The sequence below is a fragment of the Myotis brandtii genome, unplaced genomic scaffold (genome assembly GCF_000412655.1).
Source record: "Myotis brandtii unplaced genomic scaffold, ASM41265v1 scaffold384, whole genome shotgun sequence".
NCBI lineage: Eukaryota > Metazoa > Chordata > Mammalia > Chiroptera > Vespertilionidae > Myotis > Myotis brandtii.
In genome coordinates this window covers 2,876,858-2,887,661 of record NW_005364745.1, presented here as the reverse complement: position 1 = coordinate 2,887,661, position 10,804 = coordinate 2,876,858, and the positions used below count along the sequence as shown (strand labels likewise).

At 40.7% G+C, this 10,804-nt stretch overlaps 1 protein-coding gene across 1 annotated transcript in view; it reads left to right on the top strand.

Moving 5' to 3' along the window:
* SPEF2 (sperm flagellar 2) overlaps nucleotides 1-10,804 on the top strand; it is a 134,313-nt gene that overhangs the window by 49,470 nt on the left and 74,039 nt on the right. Inside the window, exons 11-15 of the mRNA XM_005872599.2 lie at nucleotides 1,420-1,639; nucleotides 3,393-3,541; nucleotides 5,393-5,468; nucleotides 7,288-7,349; nucleotides 9,545-9,648. Coding sequence (XP_005872661.1) covers nucleotides 1,420-1,639; nucleotides 3,393-3,541; nucleotides 5,393-5,468; nucleotides 7,288-7,349; nucleotides 9,545-9,648 — 611 coding nt within the window. The remainder of the gene's footprint in view (nucleotides 1-1,419; nucleotides 1,640-3,392; nucleotides 3,542-5,392; nucleotides 5,469-7,287; nucleotides 7,350-9,544; nucleotides 9,649-10,804) is intronic.

The window sequence follows — 10,804 nt, the reverse complement described above, 5'->3', positions numbered from 1 at the left end:
CTGCTCACCTGCCCAGAGTGACTGGGGCTGGGCGGAAGCCAGGAGTACTGCCCTGCCCAACCCCGGCCGATCCACCCCTGTGCGAGCTGCCTCCCCACCGTGAAGGGTCACGGATCCGGGTCCCAGGACCGCGGACAGTCTCAAACGCTGCCCCCCGCCCGGCAGGGTCACAGATCCGTGTCTTGGTCCCGTGGACAGCCTCAAGCACTGCCCCCCGCCCAGCAGGGTCACAGATCCGGGTCCTGGGACCATGGACAGCCTCAAGCACTGCCCCCCTGCCCGGCAGGTTCAACGGATCCAGGTCCGGACCGTGAACAGCCTCAAGCACTGCCCCCCACCCGCCAGGTCACAGATCCGGGTCCCAGACCGCGGACAGCCTCAAGCACTGCCCCCCGCCCAGCAGGGTCACAGATCCGGGTCCCAGACTGCGACAGCCTTTCCCGCTGCCGCCTGCCTTCAGTATGAAAATTAGCTGCCATCTTGTTGCTTCAGGGTGGGGGTCCCCACTGGGGTGCCTGGCCAGTCTGGGTGAGGGGATGATGGCTGTTTTCAGGCTGGTGGGCAACTGAGGCTCCCAACCTCTCCTTTTATTCTTTTTTTTTTTTATTCTGGGATTTATTTACCTTCTATGGCTGTCACTGGAGCTGAGAGCTGGTTTTAGCTCTGAGGCTCGGCTCCAGCTATGAGACCTCCGCTGCTGAAAGCAGGGATCTGGGTTTGTTTGGGTTCTATAATTGTAACACTGTTGCGATCCTGCTGGCTGAAGCCCGGCTGGCTGAAAGCAGGTTTCTGGGGAATGCTTACCTTCTATATTTGCAACAATGTTTCTTAGCGTTGCAGCTCAGAGGCCGGCAGCAGCAGGCGGGGAACCCTGGCTTCCTCTGTCACTGGAGCAAGCAAGCCTCCTATTCGCTTCAGTGCCTGGCTGCCGGCCGCCATCTTGGTTGGCAGTTAATTTGCATATCTCCCTGATTAGCCAATGGGAAGCATTTGGGGCCACGGTCAATTTGCATCTTTCTCTTTTATTAGATAGGATTATGGATTTTAGAGTTGGGTTAGTGTGTGTTTTCTTAATTTTTATGTGGTGAGCTCATTTTTTGCTCTCTAATATGAAAGTATTCACGTTATTAGTCATTTATGTAATACTAGAGTTCCGATGCTCTAAATTCATGCAAGGGGCTCAGCCCTCACAGCCCGGCTTTATCTGGAAGGTCATCTGGAAAGTCGTCTGGACGGTCCTTCTGCTGTTCAGCCATCCAGTCTAATTAGCATATTACACTTTTATTATTATAGATAATAATTTGACGTATTGATTAGCTTTTGTTTGTTATAATTTGGATTTGCTTTCAATATCCTTAAATGCCTAAATTCCACTTTTAAGAATATTATGTTTTGTTTGTCTCATTGCTACTTTCACAGAACATGGTTGGAGAGTGGGCCTTACCAGAAGAAATGATTGAAAATTTACCACCCTCCAACAATTGCATATTGGGCCATGTGGTTCACAGACTAACTGAAAAATCTCTTCCCCCTCAAGTTGAATCAATAGAATCTGAATTGCCTTCATGTGCTATTAAAGGGTGCATATTAGGGAAGACATTTAGTGGAAAAACAACTGCTCTAAAGGCTCTAGAAAAAGGTAGAATTTCTTTCTTTTTATATTTGTATTTATCAAATTATCTTAACATTGACTGTAACTGCAAATGGCTATGTCTGTAGAAAATATACATGAGGGTCTGCTGATATATTAGGAAAATCTGACATCAAGAATTTTATAATAGAATGATCAAATAATTTGTTTCTAAGTCAGACACTTACTGATATAGAGTCATAAACTGTGACTGTCCCAGGCAAACCTGGTTATATGGATATGCTATATTATCATGATGCATAGTATAACTAGAAATAACAAGTCTTAAACTTTCCTCATAAATTTTACTTACTTTACCAATAGATGAAGTAGGATATTAATAATTTGTCACAAGTGCAAGAGAAATCCACTGAAAATTATATAATATAAAAAATTTAAATATTTTCATTCTTTATATTTGTTAAATTTTCACTCTGTCTTTGATGAGCCTTAGTCTTTCTCTGTAGAAGTTCTTTCAGTTAGAGGCAAAATCACAGATTTTCATCTGTTTAGTTCATTTTTATTCATTATATTTTTCCCTTTTTCATGGGAAAGCTCAAAATTTGCACTGAGGCCAGGCCATCCTGCATCATTCTAAGACAAAGAAGAGTAGGTCATTATTGAGATGTCAAAGAGCCCTCCTTAAAAAGCAACTAGACAAAATCACAGTGAGATACCACCTCACATCACTAGAATAGGTTTATTTTTTAAAATATATTTTTATCAATTTTTAGAGAGAGAGGAAGGGAGAGGGATAGAGAGTTACAAACATTGATGAGAGAGGAGCATCATCGATCGACTGCCTCCTGCATGCGCCCCCACTGAGGATCAAGCCCACAACCCAGTCATGTGTCCTGACCAGGAATCTAACTGGCGACCTCTTGGTTCCTGGGTCAGTGCTCAACTGCTGAACCACACTGGCTGGGCAGGTGTAATTTTTTTTAATGGGAAAAAGACAAGTAGAGATATTTGGGACACATTACTGGTGGGAATGTAAAGTGGTACAGCCATTATGGAAAGCAGTTTAGTGGTTTCTCAAATAAGTTAAACACAGAATTACCATATAACCCCAGAAATTCCACTACTAGTTATATACCAAAAAGATTAAACACAGGTGTTCTAAAAAGAAGAAACAACATTGTATAGGAATATTCATAGCAGTACCATTAATAATAACCAAAAGTTGGAACTAATCCAAATGTCCTTCAACTGATGAATGGATAACAAATATGATATATCCATACAATGGAATATTATTCATCCATAAGAAGGAGTGAAGTACTGATGCATGCTACAACATGAATGAACCTTGAAGACATGATACTGGGTAAAAGAAGTCAGACACAAAAGGCCACATATTGTATGATTCCACTGATATGGAATATTCAGAATAGAAATATCCACAGAGACAGAAAACAAATTAGTTGTTGCCAGGGACAGGGATAGGGTGAGGAAGTGACTGCTTAATGGGTACAGGGGTTCCTTTTGGGATGATAAAATTTTTCTGGAACAAGATAGTGGTGATGGTTGGACAACATTGTGAATAACTTAAATGCCACTGAAGTGTGTCTGTAGAATGGTCAAAATGGGTACTTGCATGTTCTGTGAATTCTAACATAATAATTTAAAAAAGCAGCTTGATCCAGACCGCAGTTCTAGGGGGCCCTTAAGACAGTGTGAGAAAGCGAACCCAGCACAGAAGGACAATGATATCAGTGTCCTACCTGAAAAGCTGTCAGTAAAACTGCCTTTTGTACTTTAGACTTTCCTATTCAGGTACTTTCTATTGACACTCTTCTCCAAGAAGCTATCAAAGCATATCACGACAACGAAACAGTCAGTGAGACCCTTCTAATTCATCATGAAGCCGAAGAAAAGGCTCTATCGGATCTGCATAGTAGCGAAAGCCAGGCAAGTATAATTTTAGTTATCTTTCTTGCACCTTATATATGAGATTTGAAGCTAGATGGAATCTAAAAGATCTTCTAGACCAGAGATTGGTGGCCTTTTCTGTAAAGGTCCCAAGAGTAAATAGTTTATATTTTGTGGGTCAAGAGGCAAAATCAAGGATATGATGGGGTACTTATATACCACAAGAGAAAATCCACCCCCCCACGTTTCCCTGGGTGGTCCGTCCAGGGTGATGGTCTGACTTTGTGCCCAGTCACCTTCCGCTAGAGGCATTCTCCTCAGGAAAGAGCCACTGATGGTGAGGGGGTGGAGGGCCTGAATTTTAAGGGCTGGAGGGGAGAGGATAAGAGTGCTGTACGAGTTCAGCAAGTCACCAGCGCCCAGAGTGAAATTCAACTTGCAGTGGCCAGCAGCAGAGGCCCCATCATGTAGTTGGAGCCAAAGCCAGCCCTGGGCAATGGTCGAGGCCAGTGCTAGAGCTGAGCAGGGACAGGGGGTGGAGGGTGACACCCGGCTTAGTCTCCAGGCTCACAATGGTGTCTTATGGAGTTTTAAGTGCCCACGGACCATATAAAAATATAGCGGGGCCTTGACTTACGAGTGTCCCGACTAACGAGTTTTTTGAGATACCAGCTGTCTCTCGGCTGATTTTTTGCATTGAGTTGATAGAGTAATTTGAATTAATGAGCTCCTTAACGAGCTCGGTATCAGAACGAATTAAACTCTTAAGTCAAGGCCCCACTGTAGTCAGTTCCTTAAATTTGGTCCATGCTCATTGTTGGCCAATCTCTGATCTAAACTCATAGACCTCAATTTGTGGAGGTGGGGGGTTGAAGGGAGGTTTACCAGCATCACATTCTCATCAGTGTTGCATCTTGCTACATTATTGCATGACAGTTCTAGTGCAGGAAATAGGAGAATGTGGCCCCACCTTGGGAGACAGTAGAAGCCCTAAGCATGAATTGGTTTGATTGGGATAAGGGGCTTGGTAATGTCTAGACCAGTGACGGCGAACCTTTTGAGCTCGGCGTGTCAGCATTTTGAAAAACCCTAACTTAACTCTGGTGCCATGTCACATATAGAAATTTTTTGATATTTGCAACCATAGTAAAACAAAGATTTGTATTTTTGATATTTATTTTATATATTTAAATGCCATTTAACAAAGAAAAATCAACCAAAAACATGAGTTCGCATGTCACCTCTGTCACGCATGTCATAGGTTCGCCATCACTGGTCTAGACTGTGATCAGGATCCCAGGTTCTAAACCCAAAACTCTTTCCCCTACCTTATGCTGTCTTTGCAACTGAATGAATTAGCAGAGAATCTAATCCAGATCATTGGCATGAGCTATAAAATAAGTATCCTTCAACTATGGATTCTGAAAATAACGAAGTTTTCTTCACTGTGGGATGCTTTGTCTTCCATGTTGTGGTACTCTTCATATTCTAACCTTTTGGGTGCCAGATAACACACATCTTTACTTTATTTCCCTTATGGTTAGCTATGACTGACATCTCTAGGATTGTTCTTTCTCAGGTGGTTTCCATAAACTCTACCTCTTCTCATCTTCCATTGTGTTTTCAAAATGGCAGTTGCTGTATTTTACATAGTAATTGAAGGCCAATTGAAAGACAGATTCCACCACAGGTTACTGTGTATTTCCATAAGTACAATTACCACCAAACTTTGTTTCTTTCTGGAAGTTATTCAGTCCCTCTAAATATCACTTATGTTTTAATGTTACAAATAGTGTTTTTTTTCAAACCTTACTTATAGAAATGAAATTTATAATGCTATTAAATGACAACATTAAAACCTGTCCATGTGTGTGTGTTTTCTCCCCAAAGGATCTTCAAAGTAAATTTTCACTTGATCTACTTTCAGAGGAAGCCTTACCAGAAGGAGAAGATAAAACTACACTTAGTAAGTAAGACATTAAAACACATCATCCAGCCCTAGCTGGTTTGGCTCAGTGGATAGAGCTTTGGCCTGTGAACTGAAAGGTCCCAGGTTCAATTCTGGTCAAAAGCACATGCCTGGGTTGTAGGCTCAATCCCTACTAGGGGATGTGCAGGAAGCGGCCGATCCATTATTCTCTCTCATTGATGGTGTTTCTTGGTGTTTCTATCTCTTTCCATCATTTAATTTAGAGGGACAGACAAACAGTAAGAACACATATATGTGAGCACAAATGTGCTTGCAGGAGGGTCTCACATAATTGTCTCCATGGTCATTGGACAGACAGAACAAGATAAACACAGAGATCCCTAACCTTTGTCTACAACTAGGGATAAGAGACAAAAATAACACGAATTTTTTTTCACACTCCTTCAAGTAGTTGCTCAGTTTGGCTGTGTTAGCAAGACCACCAGAATATATCATCCTCCTTTCTTCCTGGCTTTTCATTGTTTGTTTCACCTATGCAGGTCTGGGTGAGTGAGTATTACTGGGGCCCTCTCCACGTACTACTGCTTTGTTCACAGTGTTGAGGGAGGCTGCAGGGTCTGGACTCTTCAAGCCACCTGAACTGTAGTACCTTAGATAATTCTCAGTGTATTCCTAACCATGGGCAAGCAAATAGAACCAAGCTTCGCAAACCTAATGAGAAATTAGCTCCAGTTCTTTAGATCCTTTGTAGAACCACTGGTAGAAAGCAATTTTAAGTCTTAAATATACTTTCTATGTGTGCTAGTGACGGCTTTTCCATATTCAATAATTTCTGCATATCTATACTAATAAAAGGGTAATATGCTAATTAGACAAGACATCTTCCATATGTCCTTCTGGACAAAGCCACGGTGGCAGGGGTCGAGGCAGAGGTGGTTTGGGGTGATCAGGCCGGCAGGGGAGAGAAGTTAGGGGTGATCAGGCTGGCAGGGGAGCAGTTAGGGGGAGATCAGGCCATAGGGGAGCAGTTAGGGGGCGATCAGGCCAGCAGGCAAGAGTGGTTAGGGGCAATCAGGCAGGCAGGCAGGTGAGTGGTTAGGAGCCAGCAGTCTCGGATTGCAAAAGGGTGCAGACCTGGCTGAGGGACCCCCTGCCATGCACGAATTTCATGCACCGGGCCGCTAGTTCTAGAATAATGTTCAGATCCTCCTGTGCCATCATCACAATCGCCATCACCAATGGACAATGCCTAGATTCCCTATGGACATGCAACTCTCTAGAGCAGCCGAGTTTTCCATCATTTAAAAGGAGATAATCTGTCCCTTATTTGGGGTATTTGTTTCTTCCAGATATTTTTTATTAATTTTTAATCTAAATACTGTATAAGCTATTTTATTAAAAAAGTACGGTGATTATAAATGGACTCTGAAAACTTTGTATTTTTTCATAGAATTTAACCAAAACCCCTCTGTCTTCTAACATTTTCTACTTTTAGACTTGTTACTTATAACTAGATAATCCAGGAAAATAAAAATATTAACATTTTCTTGAGAAACTTGGCTTGTTTTCTGAAAAGAAAACCCCAATATGAATGTATTTCTAAGGATATTGTTGTGAGTGCGCCATACTGAGGGAAGGAGGTAGAAAACACCAAGCCACACAGTGGCTAGGATCTTAATGTTGTGGAATGAGGGTAACAGCCATACTGTGGTATTTCTATTACTTCCTTCCTCTGAGTATTAGGCATAACTGGATCCAATGACCCATCAATCCAAAACCATAGATGGTCAGATGCTAACATGGTTGTTAGTTGTAAATACTGGAGTTTGTTCTTACCACTTTTTCCTGTTGATAGGTTCTGAAACCAATCAAACACCAAAAGCTGAAGAAATCAGGTTAAATGACAGTGTGTCTGAGGTAAGTATTGTAATCTAATTTTTGTTGCTGGTATATTGGAATGTATCATGATCCCTTGCTCTTAGGAGTATCTTCAAGTGGAATGAAATAGCAATGTGTTCCTCTTTGGGTTAAAGTAAATCTGAGAGTAAAATATAAGCTAAATCTGAGTTTACTTTATATTTTTTATATTATTATCTTTAAAGCAGTGGAAATTTATGTTCAGTTTTGCCAAGTAAGAAAGTAAACACATTCTTTTATTTTAGACTTATGCCAAATTTATATTTATGTGTTTTTCTTTACCACTCAATTTATGACTTTTATTTTCTTTCAGACTCTCTTTACCTCTAAAGAATTTTCCCAGAATTAACTCTTTGCCTTATTTGTGACTCTACAGAATATTTTATTAACCTCTGAAAAAATGTTTACAACAATTCACTCACTATTGTTTTAGTGGAAATTAATATTTCTGTATATAGTATTGCTTTCCTGTATATGGAAACATTTTTGGTTTATTTTCACAGTTCACTGTATGTGCTCAAATAGAATGGCCAGATTAATCAAGTATAATTTCATTTACTTTATTTTTTTACATTAGATTACTTTTTTTATGCATTTCATCATGGAAAAATAATTTTATAATGTTTTAGATTTCAAAACTGTTTAAAGAGAGAAAAAGTTTTGGAAGGATATATACCAAACTGTAAACATAATGACCAATAGAGAAAATGATAAAGGGGGCCTTATAATTTTTACTCTGTGTATTTGAAATATAAATGATCAGAAAGGCTAAGTGTGGTTTTATATTTACATTTATTGAGTTATAGGTCCCCCAGAGTCCGTATTTCAGTTCAAGTCAAAGGTTATACTTTGTTTCATACACTGTTGTAATGATTTGGGATATATCACTGAACAAAAAAAAGAGTTTATGGACCTAATAGAGTTTGCATTTTAATAGAGGAAGACAGAAAATAAACCACAAACACATAAATAAATGAATTGTATGGTCTATTAGATGGTGATGATGCCAGGAGAAGAGAAAAAGTAGAATAGAGTGGAGTGGAGTAGAGTAGAGTAGAGTAGAGTAGAGTAGAGTAGAGTAAGGGGGATCAGGGACCTAGACGGTGGAACAAGGGGAAGTTGCTGTTTCACATGGGGTAGTCCTCCTTGAGAAGGTGAAGTTTAAGCAGATTGAAGGAAGATTGAGAGAGTCATCCAAGTGGACCCAAGGACGCACTTCAGGCAGAGAGAAGAGCTGGATGACAACCATGAGGCAGAAAGGTGCTTGGTACCATGGGAGAGGAGTAGGGGATGAGACTAGACAGATGCACAGGAAGAGAGAAGAGTCAGGCCATCAGGGCCTTACAGGCAATGATAGGACATATGGAGTAAAAGGGGGAGTCTGCTGGGTATTGAGTAGAGATGTAGTATCATTTAGCGGGCCAGGGGTCCTCAAACTTTTTAAACAGGGGGCCAGTTCACTGTCCCTCAGACCGTTGGAGGGCCAGACTATAGTTTAAAAAAAAAAACTATGAACAAATTCCTATGCACACTGCACATATCTTATTTTGAAGTAAAAAAACAAAACGGGAACAAATACAATATTTGTATTTGCATGTGGCCCGCGGGCCGTAGTTTGAGGACCCCTGATTTAGCCTATAAAATGCTCAGTCTGGTGGCTGTCAAGAAGCGGCCTAAGGGAAGAGTAGCTTCGTTGGACTAGCCCTTCTGCAGATGACATTCTGAAGCTGGCCAAAACAGAAAAGCTTATTATTTGAGGGCCAATGGCAGGTGGATAAAGCAAAGCAGCAAACACACACCAGGCAGAAAACGTATTGAATGTGACCATTGAATGAAGAAAGCATCGCTGGACAGGAGCCACGCTTCTGCAGGTCATACCAGAGGCATACCAGCTACATGGCACCAGCTGCTAGAACTCTAGCAGAAAGCCTCCATCTTTCTGATTTTAATCATTAGAGGATGAAGTTTGGGATGCTGAAAATTAAAGAAGATCTTGGAAGGGAGGGAGCCACAAGGGAGGAACCTCAAAATCTGCATACACATTTTCCGTAAATGCTTGGCTGACCCCGGAATTGTCACAAATGATTGGAATCTTCATCAGAGAAAATGACCATTTCATGTTTTTTTTCTCCAAATATTTAGAATCTTATTTTTTAAAGTAGCTGTACTCTACCATCCATTGTTTATTTTTATAGTTCACGGTGCGTGCTCAGCTTGGTGCAAAATCCGAAAAATTGCTGAAGAAAGGAAAGAGCGTTTCTGACACATTGCTAGTTAACATCATGGTAAATGCTATTAAGTAAGTATCTATTTAATATATTCTCTACCACATAGAGATTATGAAAATAATATAGAAATATTTTATATTTAATATCGAATGAATGCTACTACTAATCTATATAAGAAAACACACAGCAAGATCAAGATATATTTTGTGATTTACATGCCTGTATTTCACTTTCTGCTTTACCAACTGTATTTTGTTCACCCAGATGCTAATTCAGGTCAGTTTCTATAACATGTGAGACATTCAAAGAGAAATCAGGTACTACTTAGAAAAGCCAATGGATGACAGATGATGGACGGGAGAGACTCTAACTATGGGTTCACAGGCCAATATGCTTCCTCTTTTTGTGTTTCAGGAGGAGGGTATGAACTTAGGGATCCAAACGTTGAGCAGTGATGTGTAAGGAGGTGGTGAGAATGTAGAGGTGCACAGGCAAGAATTAATTATGTGCAGAACACAGAGGTGACATGTGATAGGGGATGAAGAAAAGCCAAAATAGGGTGTAATTCTGTAATCTTCCTCTTTTCTTAGGAAGGAGAATTCTCCATAGGCCTTTTTTGTAATACAGTAAAGGGGCAAATTAAAAGAAGCCATAAAAGCTCAGTTGGTACATATAATAAAGAGATGAGGTTTAAAAGGATGGGGGGAAAAAAAAGAATCAAAAAGCTACCATGAAAGAGAGCTGGTGTGGGTGAGGAAATAGAATGGGGTAGCTGTGCTGTGTAAGAAACATGAGACCCGTGAGAGAGGGAGGGAAGGAGGTTTTAGGGAAGTTGTGCTCTGCATCTGGAATGGACTCCGCCTTTAGTGTTTTCTTAAGACCTTATTAAAGGTTTGAGTTGCTTCTCCATTGTGATGTCTCTTGGAATGATTGTTCCTGGAATGCGGTACTGAAAGTGGGTCACAGAGATGCTCCCCCTCAGAGCTGGAAGGGATCTCATTCGACTAGTTGTAACATTTCTCAGAACTGGTGCAAAATATGTTTAACCTATGGGACTCCTTGTTCAAAACATTGTGTATGGAAAAAAAAGCAGCTATAGGGTGTCCCAAAATTCATGCAAGATTTGAATTTTGTGTGAGCATTAACAACAACAACAACAAAAAATAAAAGCCTAATTTTACTTGGTTTATTGAATCAGATTCTAATATCTGTTGCCCTTTGATTTCA